This window comes from Salminus brasiliensis, chromosome 11 (assembly GCF_030463535.1).
Source record: "Salminus brasiliensis chromosome 11, fSalBra1.hap2, whole genome shotgun sequence".
Lineage (NCBI taxonomy): Eukaryota > Metazoa > Chordata > Actinopteri > Characiformes > Bryconidae > Salminus > Salminus brasiliensis.
Genome location: NC_132888.1, coordinates 5,931,169 through 5,952,332, shown reverse-complemented (window position 1 = coordinate 5,952,332; position 21,164 = coordinate 5,931,169). Strand labels below are relative to the sequence as shown.

The window sequence follows — 21,164 nt, the reverse complement described above, 5'->3', positions numbered from 1 at the left end:
CGAGAGCCGAGAGCCGAGAGCAGGGGAAGACCCCGCCTTGGAAAACATGGGCAAACTGGGCAGGAATGCCAGCGCTGGGTGGTGAGCTGGCAGTGTGCCCTTCTCAAAGTCAACTTCACACAAACTTAAGGGAGGGGGGTTGGGGGTAAGACGGAGGACAGAGATCAGGGGAGAAGAGGAAACAGACATGAGCACAAATGAGAGAGAGAGAGAGAGAGAGAGAGGGAGGGGGGTGGCTAATGCTTTGAGGCAGCCATTCCAATAACGTTACACTATGTGTCCAAATGTTTGTGGACACCCCTTTTTCATTCTTCATTCACAATAGGACTCTCTGGAGCAGATAAACATGAAACTATTGGCACCATGCTGCCTAACGCCAGGCGTGGGCTAGAGGGGTATTAAGCCCCCCAGCATTGAGTTGTGGAGCAGTGGAACTATTGTGCTTTCTGGAATGATGGATGGTTGGTGCTCCATCCAGTACTTTTGTATGGGTAGGGAAGTTAGGGATGATGAGGTGGGGTGGGGTGGTAATCATCCAACATTCTGACCTCACTAACGCTCTTGCTGCTGGATGCAATCAAATCTTTACAGCAATGCTCCCCCAAAATCTAGTAGAAAGTCTTCTTCCCTGGACAGTAGAGACAGTTACTCCAACAAGACAACTCTTTTTAATACCCTTGATTTAAGATAGAAAACTATGAATGACCAGGTGTCCCAATACTTTTGTCCAAATATATAGTGTACCTCAAATCTGAAAACCAAGAGACAGTGAAACAGAGAGAGAGAAAGAGAGAGAGGTCTTACTTCTGAGATGTCAAAGTGGAAGTCCAGTGTTTTGCCGGGCAGGGATTTGGACGCTGCGTCCCACACCCGGCTGATCTCCACATGGGACACTCTGCTGCTGCTGCTGCTGGGGGGAGACGAGGGCAGGGCCAGGCTGGCTGAGCGCGACACCACCAGCTTCAGAATGTTCAAAGCCTCCTTCCAGTGTACCGTCTGGAATGCACACACACACACACACACACACACACACACACACACACACACACACAAAACAATCACATACAGAGAACACGTGCAGACATGAAAACACATGTGCAGCAGAAACACCACCACCCATTCTCCTCCCCAGCCAAACATACACACACACACACACACACTCAATCATACACACACAAACACAAGACAAGACATAACCAGACACGTACACACTCACACAGCTCCGTCTTCTCCTTCTCTCAGTGATCTGAATCTTCTCCTCGACCCCTCAACTAACGATTCCTGTGAGGCAAAGCAGCCTGTGTGTGTGTGTGAGTGTGTGTGTGTGTGTGAGAGTCTACAGCCAAGCCCTCAGCTATGTGGAGAGTAGCCAAAAGGACAGACTGTTTATAGACGGCTGCTGGGTGTGCCTCTGGATCTACTCCCTAGACGTGAGGGCCTGCTCTCTTCTCCCAGAGGAAAGAGTGGAGATATAGGAGGAGATTACCCAAGAGCTCCGCACCGCTGGGAAGCGCTGATGTTGTTGTGAAATAGAGGAGTTTAGACTGGGTGAGATAACGCCGGTGTCCTGACACATCCTATCCACATCCTATCCACATCTGACGTCATCTTACAGGAGGACCTTTTAGGACCCAGTACAGTGAGCAGCGACCCAAAGCAACTGCTTTCGAGGACATATTTAATGCTGTATTCATTTCAGTCCTGAATGGGCAATTAATCACACGGACAATTTCACCCACTGGAACAGTCAGGAGAGACGTCGTGTCGGGGGGATAGGATGTAGATAAATGTTAGCGTAAGAAAGACAATGATGGACTCTAATGTCGGGTACACACTGGATAAAAAGCATGAAAATCAGGTTGACGTCAAAACCCAACGTTGTACAAATGTCTGTTAGCAAGCCAGCACACGCTAAAGCAACTAGCTCTAGCTGTTGGTATCAGCTTTATATGTCAGCCTAGCAACAGTAATATTACATGGTTGAACTCGCTAATATGTGAATCACGTTTATCCAGATAAAAACGTCTCAGCAATGATCAGTACATTTCTTTCCATAAATTTCAATCTGCATATACGTATGACAGCCGTGTGAAGATTAATTACACATGCACGATTTTAACCAATGGAACAGAGGGGATGGGATGTGTCCAGGGGGATGGGATGTGTCCGGGGGGATCGGATGTGTCACGACACCGGCTTCAGGAAAGGATCAGTCAATCATGACTAATGCAGCATTCGCAGGGTGTGCTGGCGAGGGGCTTGCGGAGCTGTAAGACTGTAAGAAAGAAGCTCCCTGCAGAAAACAATGTCTTCAGGGGTTGGAAAGGGGGCGCTATTTCCTCCAGAGCAACTAAGGGCCTTGTCACACCTGAAAGTCTGGGCCAAGGTCTTCTTTTAGTTACACTGAACACAGCAGCAGCTACGTGGCCTGCAAGGGTGTTTCTACACTACTTGCTATACTGGGACACACACAGAATTTAGAGGGGCACAGCTGTACCCCTCTGCTTGGCTAATAATATTGATAGTTAATAATAATGATAGTAGTTTTTCTGTTATTATTATTATTATTATTATAGGTAACACTTTGCAATTGCAGTTATATTAAGGGGTAATTAGTGTAGAACTGATATGCTAATTCTTTAATGCATAATAATTAGTTAAGAAGCCTTTGAATGTGTAGTTACTATAATAACTGAAGACTGGTTACTGATTAATAACACTTGAATCCACATGGAAGGATATTATAGTGATGAGCAATTAATGAAAACCTATGATAATAAAATAATAATAATAATAATAATAATAATAATAATACTGTCACACACATGCATTAATAAATAATCAATGCCCTATGTCAGAGAGAGAGAAAGAGGTACAGGAAAAGAGAGAGAGGGAAGAGAGAGAGGAAGAGAGAGAGAAAGAGGTCCAGGAAAAGAGAGAGAGAGAGAGGAAAAGAGAAAGAGGGGAAAAGGTAGAGAGAGAAAGAGAGAGAGAGAGAGAGAGTGAGAGAGAGAGAGAGAGAGAGAGAGAGGAAGAGAGAAAGAGAGGAAGAGAGAGAAAGAGAGAAAGAGAGAGAGAGAGAGAGAGAGAGAGAGTGAGAGAGAGAGAGAGAGAGAGAGGAAGAGAGAAAGAGAGAAAGAGAGGAAGAGAGAGAAAGAGAGAGAGAGAGAGAGAGAGAGAGAGAGAGAGGAAGAGAGAAAGAGAGAAAGAGAGGAAGAGAGAGAAAGAGAGACTGTCCCACCTGTACAAACTTCTCGATGGTCTTGAGCACCTCCATGTTGAAGGGTTTGGCCTGGATGCCACTCAGGTCCATGTGAGTGAGGAGACTGTAGATGATCTGCAGGAGACTCTGCTGCATGCTGGGAAGCCCCTTCTCCAACAGCTGCCATATTAACAACCCCGTTACAGAGTGAACTAGCAACGGAGGCCACAAGACAGTCCACAAGTACAGACTAGACTTACATTTTAGCCAAAAGTTTTTGGACATAGATCTGTTAGACAATCGCGTTAGATGTGCTTTTGGCTCCTCAAATTTTGGCCAAAAGTTTGTGGACACAGCTCTGTTTGCCAAAAGTAATGGTTGAGCTATTTGACCAACCAGCTGTTTGGTAAAAGTTTAAGCACCCACATTTTAGCTCTACTAGCCAAATGAGTTGGATGAGCTTTTGGACCAACTATATTTTGGGCACATCATATTTTACCACACATATACAACCCTAGCAACAAGGTAGCAACCAATTAGCAACACCTTAGCAAACAACACCTATCACATTGCAACACTTTAGCACCCACCTAGCAATGGCTTAGCAACCATATTAACCATATTACTGTGTCACTGTTGTTTCCCACCCACATATATGTTAGTATAGATACAAAAGCACGTATTTTACCGGCCAGCAGCGTGACCCACCTCCGCCATATAGGTGACCATGCTGAGGGTGTTTTCACTGAAGGCTTCATGCAGGTAGCGACACACCACGTTGACCCAGGAGAAGCAGTCGCGGGTGTATGAGTGGGTTTTGTAAAGGGTCATCACATGAGCTAGGTTGGACAGCTTGGCATTCTTCTCCTCAGCACAGACCTGGACATTAAAATGACCATCAGGTGAAATAAATATAATATTTTATATATAAGGAAATGTGAAGCAACATGTGAGTCCAGTCCAGCAGACCTGAGCGATCCTCTCAGCCACATCCTTACAGAACTGAGTAGGACAGTCAAAGTGCTGCACCAGGTGAGGGAGGAGACAGAGCACGTTCAGCGGGAAACCTGCAGGACAGCAACAGGACAGGCAAGGAGACAAGGACAAGGAGACACTTTAACTTTAGAGCCAGACTGTGACGAAGCTAGACAAGTCAGACTCGGTCAGAACATCTACAAAACATCAGGCAGGTCTTGTGGTTTTTCTGGTATGCAGTGGTCATGATTGTTCAAGAAGCCCTTAAAGGATCTGCTGCTAGCGTCTTGGCGCCAGATACCACAGGACGCCTTCAGAGGTCTTGTGGAGTCCATGCCTCGAGGGGTCAGAGCTGTTTTGATGGCATATGCCCTCCGGCTGATTGGTGTGTAGCCTAACCAGGTGTAGATTGGTGTGTACTTATCTGGACAAAAGTATTGGGACACCTGGTCATTCATTGTTTCTGCTGAAATCAAGGGCATTAAAACGAGTTTATCCTGTGTTTGTTAGAGTAACTGTCTCCACTGTCCAGGGAAGAAGGATATTTACCACACTGTAGGGCACTTCTGGACAAGAGCGTTAGAGAGGTCAGGATGTTGGATGATGATCACCCCCCCCTCCTCATCCCCAACTCTTCAATTCATCCCAAAAGTAATGGATGGAGCTCCACCACCATCATTCCAGAGAACACGGTTCTTCCACTGCTCCACAGCTCAGTGCTGGGGGGCTTTATACCCCTCTAGCCCACACCTGGCATTAGGCAGCATGGAGCCAATAGGTTCATGTTTATCTGCTCCAGAGAGTCCTATTCTATTGGCAGTACTTCTCTACAGGGACTAGACAAGCTGTGTGAGTGTGTGCATTTGAACATCTGTGTCAGCCATGGATGCTTGGAACTGAATTCATTCACTAGAAGGGGTGTCCATAAACATTTGGACATGTATCCAGTGTACGTAGGACATTATTCTTGTAGAAAAAGTGATGAAGAACAGCTGGAATAGTAATTTCGTTGAATTTGTCATATCTGTAGAGTATAATTTGTCCAATTTTTTAATATTACTGAGGCTCAACATGTCTGGAAGAGGCTACTTCTGATTGATTAGAAGCTGATCAGTCCTAATCAGTCCAAGGATTAGTGCCAATGGTGATGTACCCTTGTGAAATGTGTCCAACAGGAAAATGTAGGGTTAGATTGAACTAAGAAATCCTGTGTCCCAGAGGCCTAGACTATTTTATACTTCCCTTGGCTGAACGCTTGATTGAGCTTAGCAGAAGAAAGGCTGCTGGCTTGGATCTAATTTGGAACCACTGGAGCAGTGCTTTCAATTTCGGTCCTCAGGAACCCCCTGATTCAAGGTTTTTAGCCTTGCCCTGTCAGTTCCCAACACACCTAAACAAGCAATCAACGCAAAATTCCTGATTGTGTTGAGCTGGGTCCAAGCAAACCCTCGGCTCCAGATCCAGAAACATACACAACACAGAGGGCCTTCAGTCTACAGCAAGACCAACTGTCATCCTGTAGGTCTTTGGTCCAGCTTAGACTGGTGTCCCAGTTCCATCTCATTTAATTCAAGTCATCTGTTATTTATTAAATATCACCCAATCAAGAAAGCCAGCCTAGTCTCCAAGACACCGACAGCAGCAAGGCTGAGGTAGCAGATATCATAGCTCACCTATGGCCTGTGAGGTGTCCACCACAGGCAGGCGGGAGACGGGCGTGAGCTGACAGAAAAGTTGCAGTGTGAGCTCGGTGGTGCCGGCCGACGTGAAGCCCTTCAGCAGGAGCTGCTGAAGCCCGGAGAATCCGCTCCACCTCAGCTGGCTCTGGATCTTCTCCAGCTTCTCTCGGTTCTCTTGCTTGTCCAGAGAGACATGGGTGAACAGCTTCCCCAGTAAACGCAGGGACATCTGGTACTCAAATTCAAAGTCTGACTCCATGAGCGACACAGCTGCCCAAAAGATGGTGGCCAGCAGGTTGCGGGGGTGGTTGGCGTTGGCTGGGTTGGTGGAGACCACGTTGTCTCTGGAGGAGGTGGAGGAGTGTGAGCGCAGCTTGGATAGGTTGCCCTGGTGCTGGTGGGTGCAGGCGTGGATGCGGTCCAACGTGGCACTGCGAGGAACCTCCGAGGAACGTTCGGCTTCGCCAAAGCGCTTGGGTACGGAGTAGCTTCGCTGGTGGCGGATTCGCTCAGACGCTGTTCCTGAGCCGGGGACCAAGTCCAGCTGACTGGTGCTCTTCCGGTTGAACAGGAGCTTCCCATTGGCTGGGAGATCTGGAGAAGAAGCCCTGAAAAAAGACAGCCAAGTTTAATTAGGGATCCAGTTTACTTCTTGCTAATGAAACATTAAGAACGGCACTTGTTGGAACTGTGGTTCCCACTCTTGGTCCTCCAAAATGTGCGACACAGGGTCTTTAAGCACAGTGAACATCTTTGGGACTTGCCTTGTAAGAAGAGCCATTAAGTCATTGTTCTTGAGGCACTCTGCAAGGTTATCCACCACTGATTCAAGGGTGAGGAGCAGCTCCATCACATAACCCTGAGGAGAACACACCACATATGAAGTCCATCACTAAATAAACACATACAGCATGATGGAACAGCAAGATTGCTGTTCTGGCCAATGGAGATCAGTGCCTGTATATGCTGCAAGACATGCAAACTGTGGGCCTCACCTGGACTTCCTCGCCATGCTCCCCCACCACCTCCACCAGGCGGGACAGCAGGTCAGACACAGCCAGCGCAGACAGTGGCTGTCTCAGAGCTCGGAATACCTGGAACGAGCGTCCGGCATAATGCCTGGAGGAGCTGCACAGAGCCGTCTGCAGAGCCACATCACTCAGCTGCTGCTCCAGACGCACGTCTGCACAAAACCCACACGGAAAGATAGCGGCGCTTTTACAGAAAACCTCGTAGAGGAGGAGGAAGTCAACGGAAAAGGATTTAATTGCAAGCCATTTTGGAGCATTTCTATTGGTCCATTCATCAGAAAATTTTATATAGGACATAGTAATAAAGGCATCAGCAGTAAGAGCACAAGAACTCGCCTGATTTGGACTCTTTGAAGACTGACACTACATGGCGTAAGAAGTTCGTGAGCTGCTCAGTGCTTCTGGAGTGCTGGTTTTTAGGGGTGATGTCTTCATGGCACCACAGTGGTCCAAACGGCCTAATGAATATAAAAAATAAAGATAAGATAAGATAAGATATGATAGTCCTTTATTAGTCCCGCAGTGGGGAAATTCTCAGTGTCAAAGCAGGAAGGGATAGCAAGACACTTACAGACAGTTACAAAAATGTAGATAAATAATTTGCACTATATCCACAATATAAATAAGAATTTAAAAAAGCAATAGCAATATTATTTACAGGTTATTGCAAATGACTCTTAATTGCACAGCTGGGGGGGGGGGGTATTGCACATAGTATTTTTGCATTAAAGGATCTCTGTTCCCTGAACATGTGTGTGTAGTTTAAGTGTGTGTGTATGTGGTCCGCTGGGAGCAGTGCTGGTAAGGAATAAATAAATAAACAAATAAATAAATAAAAAAACAACAAATACTGAAAGTTAAGGAGGTGTTCAGCAAATCGATGAGTTTTAGCAACTGTGTACACACATCTGTAGCTGTGTATCAGTCAGCTGATCAGAACCAACCCTCTATATGATTATTGTATTATTATAAAGTGTTAGCTAAATGAGCTAAAGCTAAAGGTGAGTCAGTCCGGAAGGTGATTCGGTCAGGTTGGTGGCTTTTGGTGTTTTGCTGTCCAAATCCTAGTAGATAATGTAAGGGATAGGTGTCACTCACATCTGAACAAGCTGTTTACAGCACAGCTGCAATGACACCACAGCACCACTTGGCCGCAGAAGAGGCAAACACTTGCTTCGTAAAGCCCAGCATGGTAAATGTTCCATGTGCCTGAGCTAGTACAGCTCCTCTTTTAATATGACGTCACTGATCTTGAGTTATTTATTCATTATCTCTGATTTTCTCCAATCCGACTGAATTCGCTCCGATTACAGATTCAGACCGAGGTGTTTAGGACCTGGCATTTATATGCGTTTTGGATCTGGATCATATCTGGATTAAAATGCGTCACCAGTGAGTCCAGCTTTGACTTTTCTGCCACATCAACACATACATCTCTTCCGCCTCACTTCCTGTAAACAACAGTTTCTCATGAACACTGTCCTGCTCCGGGAAACTGTGAACCGTTTAGAGGAACGGTGGGGTTCTTCTACAACATGGTGGAACAATAGATGGGTCTCACATTCCCGTAAAGATGTTGCTGCATCTGTGCCACATTTCTTCTATACTGGACTAAATTAGGGGCGTTTTTACTGCACTCATAACTGGAGGTCTCCCCTACCTACCAAGCCCTAACTGTACTGAGAGAATGCTGGGGTTGGAGCAGGCTGTGAGATGTATGACTTTCTCTATCACACTGTCAGACTCCAGTCCTCCACAGCACTGCATAACTCATTAAGCACGCCACATTCAATTCTTCAGCTAATTAGCGGGATCTTAATGACCTGAATTCAGAGTGTTAGACAAGGAAATGCACAGAGCTGTGGGCCCGGAAGCAGCCCACTTTGACATGCCGCCTCTTTTGCATTGGAATATTCATGACAAAAAGTTTTGCATCTCATCTCCTGTCTTTACTTCTTGCCTGGAAGGTGTGATTAAACACATCTAAATCTACTCTGAATGAACCACGTTACTCAATGACCGATTATATATGTGTATATGCAGTTATGTGCAAAAAATAGGACCATGAAAGCGTATGAATGTCTTTTTGAACATATTTTTAAAGATCTGGAGATCTGATCGTAATGTGATTAATACTGAGAGATGGAGGTTTTCTAACTAAACTCACACAACTGAAGAAATGTCTAAACATCCTTTCTAAATGTGTAGAATTAGACTCAGGAGCAGAACATCAGCTGCAGATGATCAGAACATGGTTGGAGAGGATTATTCTGGAGGGGTTTGGAGTCTTATTTAAACCTCAGACGTTTAGTCTGGTTGGCTCTTGATGGTTGAAGTGAGAGGTGAAGAAGATCACCATCATGGCCAGATACAGAGATATCTCTGAGGCCTTTAGAAAGAAGGGTGGAGATGCAGATGAGTCTGGGAAGGGGTTTAAGAAAATCTCAGAGCAATTAGAAATCTGCCGTTCCACCATCCACTACATCATTTACCAGCGGAATAGCTGACCAACATGGCCAGATCAGACCATCCTAGCAGGTTCAGCCCAAAAACAGACATCAAGATGTGTAAAAATGTCTCCAACAATCCTAAAATGTGATCACGGGACCTGCAGGTAGGTCTCACCACAGTTGGTGTCAAAGTACAGCATCTACCATCAGAAAGAGACTGGGCAAGTTTGATCTCTGGAGAGGCTTTAAAGAGATCTTATGTCTGGCCCTGATTCTTCATTTTTCATCAACTGTGGCAAGAGATCCCTGTAGAGCTCACTGTAGAGCTCCCTCTATATACCCCTGTAGAGCTCCCTGTAGAGCTTCCTCTAGAGATCCCCGTAGAGCTCCCTGTAGAGCTCCCTGTAGAGCTCCCTGTAGAGCTCCCTGTAGAGCTCCCTGTAGATGTAAATGATGTCAAAGTGAAAATCTACAGAAATGAAGACACGAGTTTCTTTGTGTGACAGAGACAGAGATACTGTATGATTTGAGAGTGTCTACTGTCCAATTCATGATGAAGAATTTGCAAGTAAAGTAGTACATTTTGTGGATGAATGATTACCTGGTAGTGATGAACTCCACAAGTTTGCTGCTTTTCTCTTCTGCCTCAGTGCTGCTCTCCAATGGGTCAGACTCCTCGTGGGACAGGTGTGGCAGGTTACTGGTACTGCCCCCCAGACTCAGGCTGGAGGATGTAGAGGACGAGCTCAGGCCAGAGTCTGGCACAGGGGAGGCCTGACCATCCCGAAGAAAATCCACCCCACCTGGACATGGACACCGGTAGGAAGAAGCATATTATAAATGATGCAGTATTTACAATAAATGATTCAGTTAAATAATGTGGTCTCTACAATACCCGATTCAGGACCTGCTATAAATTAGTAAGAATCTACAATAACTGATGTATGATCTACTATAAATGATTCAGTGTCTACAAAAATGATTCAGTTAAATACTGTGGTATCTACAATAACCGATTCAAGATATACTATATATGATGCAGTGTCTACTAAACATGATTCAATGTCTACAATAAATGATTCAGTTAAATAATGTAGTATCCATAATAACTGATTGAGGATCTACTATAAATGAGTTAGTATTTACAATAACTGATTCAGGACCTACACTAAACGATTCAGCATCTCTATAATGCTTCAATCTCTATAATAAATGATTCAGTTAAATAATGTAGTATCCACAATAACTAATAATGATTCAGTATTAACAATAACTGATACAGGATCTACTATACATTAGTCAGTATCTACTATAAATGATTCAGTTTCTACTAAAAATGATTCAATCTGTACAATAAATGATTCAATTAAAGAATGTGGCATCTACAATAACCGATTCAGGATCTACTGTACATGATTCTGTATTAACAATTCAACAATTCAAGATCAACAAAAAAATAGTTCAGTGTCTACTCCAACTGATTCAGAATCTACTATAAATTATTCAGTATCTACTATAGCTGATTCAGTTTCTACTATAAATTAGCCAGTACCCAACTGATGTATGATCTACTATAAATGATTCAGTGTCTACAAAAATGATTAACTCGATACCATAAATGATTCAGATAAATTAAGTGGTATCTACAATAACTGATTCAAGATCAACAAAAAATATTTCAGTGTCTACAACAACTGATTCAGTATCTACTATAAATGATTCAGTATCTCCTATAAATGATTCAGTATCAACTATAACTGATTTGGTTTCTACTATAAATTATTTGGTTTCTACTATAAATGATTCAGTATCTACTATAACTGATTCAGCATCTACTAAAACTGATTCAGTATCTACTATAAATGATTCAGTATCTACTTAAACTGATTCGGTTTCTACTATAAATGATTCAGCACAGAAAAGTGGCTTGATGTTAAGGAACTGAAGTCCACACACAAGCCTTCAGGGTTTAAAGGGTTAGGTGTGAGGGTGTCTGGATATGTTTACAGTGTGTGGTGTATATGTTTGTGTGTAGGGGGCTTGACAAAAATCCTTTGAAGATGTAGATGATAACGGAGAGGCAGTAGTAATCACAGTCCGTATCTGAACAAGACAAAACCACAGGTAAGGGGCCCTGGCACCATGCCAGCTCAGTACCAGCAAAACCAAGAGTACAACAAGAGAGCAGGACTGTTATGACGAAGGGGGGTGAGTAATGCGTTATCAGGGTCGGAGTAGCGGGGTCTAGACATGCTCAACAGCACAACAGATTTAAGGACGCATCTTAGGTGCCCTGTAGACACCACCCCCCAACCTTTAAGGGCACGAAGATAAAAGGAGCACAGCGGGACGGTCTAATCAGACGCTCTCTGTACATGTGATTGTTTATGGCTCGGCTTCCGTATGTTTTCATTGCAGATAAGGCCATTCCCACTAACCCCCCTCCTCTGGGGAGCCGGGCTCTCCTCAGAGTGCTCTCACTCCCTAGCAATGCTGCATGAGTGGCAGTCGGAAAATAGACGGTGGCTGGCTTCATATGTGTCGGAGAAGATGTGCTAGTCTTCACCCTCCTAGTGCTGAGAGCCTTGCTAGTGATAGGGGCTGTTCACATGAATGGGGATGGGTACTTGGCCATGTCCAATAAGTCTGCCACTGTTGGGCACCTGAGCAACACACATAACTATGTCTGAACTGTTCTGAACTACCACTTTAATGGCACCACGCTGAGGCTGGGGCCTCTGGCCGTACCTGTGTAGAAGAAGTCCGGTTGGTAGCTGGGCCGGATGGTGAGGCTTTTGGTGCTGGTGGTCTCGCGGCTCTGCAGCAGGACAGGGGCGAGGAGAGGGAAACTGCGGCTGCAGGAGAGGGAGAGGAGCAGGTGCAGGAGCAGACGCTTACAGTGCTCAAACACCTCCGGCCTACAGTGATCCATACCTAACACACAGAGAGACACAGAGTCCAGAGGGAGTTCATATGTGTGTGTGTGTGTGAGAGAGAGAGATAGATGTGTAGTGTGGAGTGTAACGGTGGAGTGTAACGGTGATGAGTGTGAGTGTGGAGTGTAACGGTGGAGTGTAACGGTGATGAGTGTGAGTGTGAGTGTAACGTTGGAGTGTAACGGTGTGTGAGTGTGGAGTGTAACAGTGGAGTGTAACGGTGTATGAGTGTGAGTGTGAGTGTAACGTTGGAGTGTAACGGTGTATGAGTGTGAGTGTGGAGTGTAACGGTGTATGAGTGTGAGTGTGGAGTGTAACAGTGGAGTGTAACGGTGTATGAGTGTGAGTATGAGTGTGAGTGTAACAGTGGAGTGTAACGGTGTGTGAGTGTGAGTGTGGAGTGTAACGGTGGAGTGTAACGGTGTGAGTGTGAGTGTGGAGTGTAACGGTGTGTGAGTGTGAGTGTGAGTGTAACAGTGGAGTGTAACGGTGTATGAGTGTGAGTATGAGTGTGAGTGAGAGTGTGGAGTGTAACGGTGTATGAGTGTGAGTGAGAGTGTGGAGTGTAACGGTGTATGAGTGTGAGTATGAGTGTGAGTGTAACAGTGGAGTGTAACGGTGTGTGAGTGTGAGTGTGGAGTGTAACGGTGGAGTGTAACGGTGTGAGTGTGAGTGTGGAGTGTAACGGTGGAGTGTAACGGTGTGTGAGTGTGAGTGTGAGTGTAACAGTGGAGTGTAACGGTGTATGAGTGTGAGTATGAGTGTGAGTGAGAGTGTGGAGTGTAACGGTGTATGAGTGTGAGTGAGAGTGTGGAGTGTAACGGTGTATGAGTGTGAGTGTGGAGTGTAACGGTGTGTGAGTGTGAGTGTGGAGTGTAACGGTGTGTTTGGTGCTCATATCCGCTCTGCTTATTTCAGAGAGATGATTAGATTGGAGCGTCCCGCATCTCGCTCAGTCTCACAGTAAAGGCCGGGGTTAACCTGACAGATTCTACAGTCTGATGAGACTCTGATGCATCATCAGGGTGAGGAGCATGAGAGAACTTCCAACGTATCCGATCTGATCCTCTGTTTTTATAAATAACACAGAGCCAAAATACTGGAGAGAGGGAGAGGGAGAGAGGGAGAGAGGGAGAGAGAGAGAGAGAGATGGAAAAGGAAGTGAGAGGAAGAGAGGGAGGGAGGAAAAGAGATAGACTGATAGAGAAAGAAAATGAGGGAAAGAGACTGTTAGAGAAGGAGAGAAAGGAAGGCGGGACAGAGAAGAGAAGACAGAGAGAGAGAGAGAGAGAGAGAGAGAGAGAGAGAGAGAGAGAACTCACCCAGAAAGAGGGCGTGCAGCAGTAGGGGCAGGTGTAAGGCCCAGTCCTCTCTCACACTGTGGTCAATCACCAGCTCCGTCATAAAGATCACTGCTATATTACACCTGCAGAAGACAAACCAGTGAGTAACTCCTAACGCCGATCTCCACCAGGCTGTGGGAGGAGGCTTACAGTCAGCAATAGCTGTTGAGCAGAATACCAGTCACAGACGAGGCCACAGACAGTGGCTTTAATACCTAATCACTAATCACATTAATGACTTTACAACAGCTGTGAGGCAAAACAGGTCTAATACATCCTCTAACACGTGTAAACGTACTGAACAATATCAGATAGCATCAGAAACCTAGGACTAGGTCCAGGATAAGGATTAGGACTAGGGCCAAGGGCCAAGGTGAGGGTTAGGACTAGGGCCAGGGTGAGGGTTAGGACTAGGGCCAGGGTGAGGGTTAGGACTAGGTTTTGGGTTGAGGGTTAGGACTAGGTTTTGGGTTGAGGTTAGGGTTAGGACTAGGGCCAGAGTGAGGGTTAGCATTAGGTTTTGGGTTGAGGGTTAGGATTAGGTTTTGGGTTGAGGTTAGGGTTAGGACTAGGGCCAAGGGCCCAAAGTGAGGGTTAGGACTAGGGCCAGGGTGAGGGTTAGGACTAGGGCCAGGATGAGGGTTAGGACTAGGGCCAGGATGAGGGTTAGGATTAGGTTTTGGGTTGAGGGTTAGGATTAGGTTTTGGGTTGAGGTTAGGGTTCTTCAGGATATTTACCTCAGACTCTTTACTGCTGCTACTGCGCTGATCTGCTGTTGGTGTGTTACTGATACTCTATTAAGGGTTTATTAATAATCCACAAAAACACTCCAATCATCCTCACAAAGATGCAAACGAGTGGTCTGTGGGTCAGTTCTAGGTAAGGTCTGAAGTGGTCAGCAGTGTGTTTGCTCATACACAGAGATTCAGAAGAATTCAAAGAAGCTGCTTTATCAGCTTAATCCCAGCAGGAGTGACGGCAGCGCTTAACAGTTTCACGTTCCAGCTATTTTTATCAGTCTGATGAAGACAGAATGACGTGTTCTCATCCTCAGTAAATCTCATCTGATATTAGAATAAACACTAATAATAACACTCCTACAGAAAGTGGTGGTGGTTCTCCATCACTGTGTTCATCATTAGAACATCTCCAAAGTTCTCCTCTCTCATGGAGTCTAGTATTATTTAGAGTTCTCCTCAGATCAACACCTGGTTTGGTGGTAAATCAGGGCTTAATGATGGTAAATCAGGTGAGCTGCTGCTGCTGCTGCTGCTGCTGATGGAGTTGAACACATCCTCTACGCTGTGCTGGCTGGACTAGGGGGTGTCCAGGAGAAACCTGGAGGAACCGAGCTCTGTTCTTCAGACTAGCTCACCGACAAGATCTCACTACTTTCTTTCTTCAGAATGAGAAGTTTCTCCTTTTTACTGGATTAATCTTCACCTGCATCCAATCTTTTTTGTGGGACAGTGGTGGATCAGCAGTTAGAGCTCCGGGCTATGCTGATGACAGGGTTGTGGGTTCGATACTCGGGCTCGGCAAGCTGCCACTGTTGGGCCCTTGAGCCCTCGTAATGGGTGTGTTAGTGTCATGTGCATGTACTGCATAAGACCAGAATGAACTGACCTATGCAGCGGCCCTCGTGGAGTGACTGTTTCAGGTAGATAGTCGACCAGAGGTGCCCAGCAGCCTCCGTTAACTGGCATAGGCAATGGAAGTGGTTGATTGGTCTCCAGAATGTTCAGCAGCCATCCAGCATACACTGGGAGGGGCTCACCTGCAGGGTCAAGAAGTCTCTCATCAATGTCATGTTTTACATTCACGCCTAAAATCCATCGTTTATAATAGACACCAGTGAAACGGTTCTGCTTTCCCTCTTAAGAAAAGAGCTTTGACTGGGTTCCTTCAAGCATACCTCGCCAGTGTCGCTCTACAGACTCTAGGATTAGACACACGCTTCAGTTAAAGCTCAGGTTTGCTGAGTTCCTGTCAGGACTAATGGAAGCTGTATTATTTTAGGCAGCTTTTAGGTGAGAAGGTTCTGGGAAGGCTGAGCTCACACAGCTGCTTTATCTGTGCCTGTCATAAGAATCACTTCTTTTAAATAAGGACTGATACCAAACCTCGCACACATCCCATGATACACTGAGGGATGATACGGCCTTGTCCAGAAGAAGTTACTGTGTGTGCATGTCCATGCTGGCTAAGTAAGTTAGATCATGAAATTGAAGATTTCTGTGTTTGTTTCCCATGACTGTCACTGTCCTTTCATCCTTTCACCACCTCCACTCTGCCTGGAACTGTTTTCTTCATTGTTTTACTTTTTTAATTATTTTATTGTATCAATGTATTTGTTTATTTATCTATATGCATATCCTTATATTTATTTACCTTTTCTTATTTACCTAATTTCATTACTTTTATTAGTATTGTGATTATTTTAGTTTAGTTTAGCTTCATTTTAGATTTTTTTTTCTTTTAAATTTCATTGCTTGGTTAGTTGCTTTAAAATATCATCTATTTATTTTAATTATTATTATGATTTTTTTTTTTGCTGACTTATGTGTTCATATGCTTACATTTTTACATTTTTTATCCACTAACTGTTTCATATATATATATATATATATATATATATATATATATATATATATATATATATATATATAAACCACCATACGAATAAATTTCACTCGATTTAACAGCAACATCAGCTGCTATATTTTATTGTATCAATTTATTTGTTTATTTATCAATAAGCATATTCTTATTCTTATTTATAATATATATATATATATATATATATATATATATATATATATATATATTTATATATTCTTTCTTAATGTTTTATTTGCTGTGTTTTCTTTTGTCTTATTCCTGGAATTCTGCAAAGCTGCTTTGTGAGAACGTCAGCTCGTAAAAAACACCATACAACTACATTTCACTCGATTTAACAGCAGCATCAGCGACCGCCAAACTTCACACACTAAACGTGTCGGCTAATTAACTTCATTAGACGCAATGAGGAGAAAACCCTGCCCTTGACTGTCGGCCAAACTATTCCATTAATGCAGCATCTCCACTCCCATCCCCTGAATCTCAGGTTACCTTTGACCTTCTCTAGCCTCGAGGCCTGACACACTTCTGTCAATCTCTCAACACACAGCGGCATGCCTGTTAGCTCTAACTCCCCTGAGCGACAGGGCTGCAACAGGGCTGGTTTGACACTCACTTTTGTCCTCGTCGTACGAGCCTCCGGAGCTGTTGCTGTAGCGAGACTCCAGCCGGTTATGAGCCCTCATTATACTGCTCAGCCTGCAGGAGACACACGTACAGAACCTGCCTGTCAGATAACAGAGGCTAAAGCCACGGCGGTACAGTCATTACAATGTTTTACATATTGCATGCCGTGGCCTGGACACCATTCAAAAGTTTGGAATCAGTGTTTTCATTTTGGACAAAAGTTTTGGGACACCTATATATTACACCGACAGGAGCTTTTACAACATCCCGTTCTGCATCCATAGGCATTAATATGGAGCTGGCCCCCTTTACTCTCAGCTCTAACAGCAGTTATTAAGGCAGTTGGAGGCTTTTCTGCACTCTGCTCTGAGAAGCTCAGCACTCGGCCCTGACCCCGCTCTGTAACTTTACGTGGTCTGACAGACACTCGGTGGCTGAGCTGCTCTCTGTGAGCTGTTCCTCCTAAACTCTTCCACTGTTCAATAATAACACCACTCACAGCTGATGGAGGAAGATCTAGGAGGGAGGAAATTTCACCAGTTGACTTGTTGTTGTTGGTGGTGCAGCGGTGTCTCCTATTACATACAGAACCACGCTGGAGTTCAGTGAGCTCTTTAGAACCTCCCATTCTTTCAGTGTGTGGAAGAAAGGCAGACTGCATGGCTGGGGGCTTGATTTTACACACCTGTAGCAATGGGACTGAATGAAACAATCACTAAGAGGTGTCCCAATACTTTTGTCCATACAGTTTACATGCATAAAATGATTCTACTAGATGTTTTTAGAAAGAGGAAATGTTGAATGAATGGTTGCAACTGACAGAAAGCAACCGTGTGGCCATATGTCCTATTTACATGTAATTACTTTTAGAATTACATCATGAACTGGTTTTTGTTTTACTGCAAAAAACATAACTATGATGTTCAGTGAAAAGTAAGCAAGCTTAGAATTACCTGCATTTTTGCATTGACTACCTAATAAAATGTGATCATGTAATAATGTAATAATATTATATTATATATTATATTTGTACAATAAACAAACATACAAAAACCACAATGCCTCTGGAAAATGTTTCATTGACAGATAGGACAATGTCTAGCACTATATTCACAAAACAACTTAAAATAATGTCTATAATGCATTCATAATATTTTATAATGACATAAAACTTTAATAAAAGTTAATAATAATCAAAATAACAGTTATTAACATTATAATTGACTCCAAACTCCAAACTCCAAACCTACTGTACCTGTCCTCATTCTCCTTGGCCACTTTCGTGTCATCGGTGTCCGGCATATTCTCCTGGCCGGCAACAACCGTGTTGCTGCTGGATGTTGTGCCTACAGAAACCAATGAAATACACTCGGGGTTACAGAGTCCAGAACACAGTACTCCCACAGCCAGTAAAGTCAGCCATTGGCCAAAAAGAAGTCCATTATGAAGATTTCATTTAGCTATAGATCCAATATACAGAACTGCCCTAAATGGCAAAAGCTGCTGCATGGATGCTGAGGAAGGGTCATGCAGCTCTCTGTTCTTAACCTCATGGATTAGCTTCTCCTCACTGTCTGTTTTATTGCATTATTTTTAGTGATCACGCCACAGTTCTGTTAGTCCTAAACTGATGGGATTTTCAGATAATAAAGACTATCAAACCAATGAAGAAATTTAAACACTAGGTGCAAAATCCGATCAATCCGAAACTCAGAAATGGGTTGTCCGTCCAAACCGGTGCTTTGGAGCTGGCGGCCTGTAGAGACACACCTTCACTGTTTGTAATGAGAGTTGTAGTTGCTGGTTGCTTGTGTTGCTCAGTATTCGTTCATAGAAAGCTCCTCCTTTTCGACAGGGTTCCTACCCATGGCTTGTTTCTGGTCGCTGCTTGGTAATAGAGGTGCATTCGAAGTGCTGATATCATGAGACTATGGCTGGCATTCATAGATTGCCTCCTTCACCTTTTTTAGGTGTCATTGTGCATGTATTCGTCACAGTACAGGTGTCAGTCATACAGAGAAGACCCAGTTGGCTGTAGGCAGTAGGATGAAGCGTGGTGGACGAACACAGAGGAATGTAATGCAGAACTGTGCTGTTCAAAGGTTTGCGTCTGCACCGTAGGCTTGAGATGGGGAACATTAGTGTAAACACACTGCACGGTATGTGTGTGTGTGTGTGTGTGTGTGTGTGTATATACCGGAGGTAACAGTGGAGATCTTGCTGGTGGCCGCGAAATGGTAGAATGGTGGATTGTCACAGTGCAGCACCACCGGGTTGACGGGGTCAGTCTGCTGCAGCTCAAAAAGCAGCTCCGCCATCGTCTGAGTGGTGCTGTTCCTACACAGATAGATCACCACCTTCTTTATCTGCAGAGAAGGGGGGGGGGGGGGGGGGGGGGGGTGAGAAGGTGGGACAGGAACGGAGGAAACAGATCCGGACTGTAGTCTGATACAGTGTTTTGGGGATGGGATAAGCTCAGCTCTGCTGGAGGGGCTGTGAGGCCTCGGTCTGGATGGCTGCTCACTCAACACCATGTAACGCTGCCCGAGCCTCTTAGAGCTGCAGTTTAGCACCTCCCAATGGCACCCATGACACCTTTCCCTCAACAATAGTAGCCTTGAAGACAAACCACTCACGTGGGGCAGGAGCAGCGTGTCGCTGCTGACCCCGCACAGGCTGACGAGGAACTGCAGGGCTGTGCGCAGGTTACTGCTCCACTTCTCATTGCACACCAGAGCCGTCCACGCGTTCTCCATCTCTGCACCGGGCACATCGTCGCCATACTGACACACAAAGACACGTTTACAATCAGAACAAGAAACTGCTGAAGGATGAATTCATAAGCGTGGTTTTGATCATCAACCTATTACTAAGCAGATAATTCATAGAGTCTCATTTTATGTTTGATTTTATATATATATATTTTTATAATTTTTGACCCCATTTAACCAATGAACCACAAAGAAAACTCAGAAACAGAAAGTTTCTGCATATTATCAGTGTAGTACAGTCTTCCTAAAATGTCTGTTTTTTTATTGGAAATGAAACAAGAAAATGTAAAATATTTAAAGTTAGACGTTTCCAAACTGTGGAAGCCAGGCAGAGGTAAAAAAAATATTTAAATAAAAAACTAGACAAAGAAAAAATAGTTTTTACTGAGCATTTTGGAAATTCTTTCATTTGAGATATTACATAAACTTTAATCATTTAAAAAAATATTTTTAGATTAGATTACCACAGAATAAGTCATTATTTTTAGATGATTAGTTATTATTTTGAGTAAATAAGTCAATGTTTTGAGAAATAATTAATTATATATAAATATGTCTGTCTGTTTGTCTTTCTGTATATCTAAGTATTTTTATCTGTCTGTCTAGCCATGTGTTTGTCTGTCTATTACATCAATTTTAATAATTAAAAAAAATATTTTTAGATTAGATTACCACAGAATGAGTCATTATTTTTTTATGTTAAGTCAGAATTTTGAGTAAATAAGTCAATATTTTGAGAAATAATGAATTATTATTAAAAATATGTAACATCATTGATTTTTTTCAATAAAAGTTTAGTAAATCAATACAATTTTAGTAAAATAATTCATTTTGAGATGCTTTAAATAATAACATTGTTCTTCAAAGTTTTTGACTTTTATGTATATTGTATATATTAATATTGTATATCCCTTTGCTGCTGCGACACTAAAAAGTTCCCCACTGTGGGACTAATAAAGGAGTCTCTCATCATATCTTATTATAAATCAGACATTTGAGAAAATAAGTAACTATTTCACTAGTCTAGGTCAAAATTCCAAGAATAAAAATCTTTATTCTGAGTAACATCTGCAGGAAAAGAGAAAACAGAGGTGATGTTTCTCGTCTTCTTGGCAGGAGTCGGCTTCCACACCAAACCTCTGTAAACAGGGCCACGTGAAAGTACAGTAACACAGTGATTTACATGCTCACCTTGGCAGTCATGTACATGAGGTTGTTTAGGATGAGCGCGGTGGCCTGCGGAGAGCCCCAGCCTGTGCCTGGGAGGTGAGAGGGTGTGGTCATGCTGGAGCTCCGCCCTTTCCTCTCTTCTACTAAGTGGGAGGGGCTGGAGGTGGCTGGCAGCAGACCACCATCCACCAGTTCAATGTTCCTGAGCCACGGCAGCAGGTAGGTCAACATCACCTGCCTGCCATTCGGGTGAGTGGTGGGGAACCTCTGACTGACCTCTGGTGAGACAAAGAGGGAGAAAAGAGGACGAGAAAAATGTTGGCTGTTTGTGGAGAAAGCATTCGAGGAATTTTGAGGATT

At 43.9% G+C, this 21,164-nt stretch overlaps 1 protein-coding gene across 7 annotated transcripts in view; it reads right to left on the bottom strand.

The window, feature by feature from the left end:
• The window catches only part of frya (furry homolog a (Drosophila)), a 143,235-nt gene that overhangs the window by 26,561 nt on the left and 95,510 nt on the right, over positions 1–21,164 (bottom strand). For all 7 annotated transcript variants that reach the window (XR_011980601.1, XM_072691491.1, XM_072691488.1 and 4 more), the window contains exons 32-48: positions 20,826–21,082; positions 19,500–19,646; positions 19,061–19,229; positions 18,119–18,209; positions 16,853–16,935; positions 15,244–15,394; positions 13,596–13,699; positions 12,086–12,271; positions 9,939–10,140; positions 7,224–7,345; positions 6,852–7,039; positions 6,621–6,715; positions 5,851–6,464; positions 4,172–4,269; positions 3,911–4,081; positions 3,242–3,382; positions 805–996 (exon numbers count right to left, since the gene is read on the bottom strand). Coding sequence is in view for 6 of the 7 variants with exons in the window: in XM_072691491.1 (XP_072547592.1) it covers positions 805–996; positions 3,242–3,382; positions 3,911–4,081; positions 4,172–4,269; positions 5,851–6,464; positions 6,621–6,715; positions 6,852–7,039; positions 7,224–7,345; positions 9,939–10,140; positions 12,086–12,271; positions 13,596–13,699; positions 15,244–15,394; positions 16,853–16,935; positions 18,119–18,209; positions 19,061–19,229; positions 19,500–19,646; positions 20,826–21,082 (3,011 nt within the window). In the remaining variant the exon portion in view is untranslated. The remainder of the gene's footprint in view (positions 1–804; positions 997–3,241; positions 3,383–3,910; positions 4,082–4,171; positions 4,270–5,850; positions 6,465–6,620; positions 6,716–6,851; positions 7,040–7,223; positions 7,346–9,938; positions 10,141–12,085; positions 12,272–13,595; positions 13,700–15,243; positions 15,395–16,852; positions 16,936–18,118; positions 18,210–19,060; positions 19,230–19,499; positions 19,647–20,825; positions 21,083–21,164) is intronic.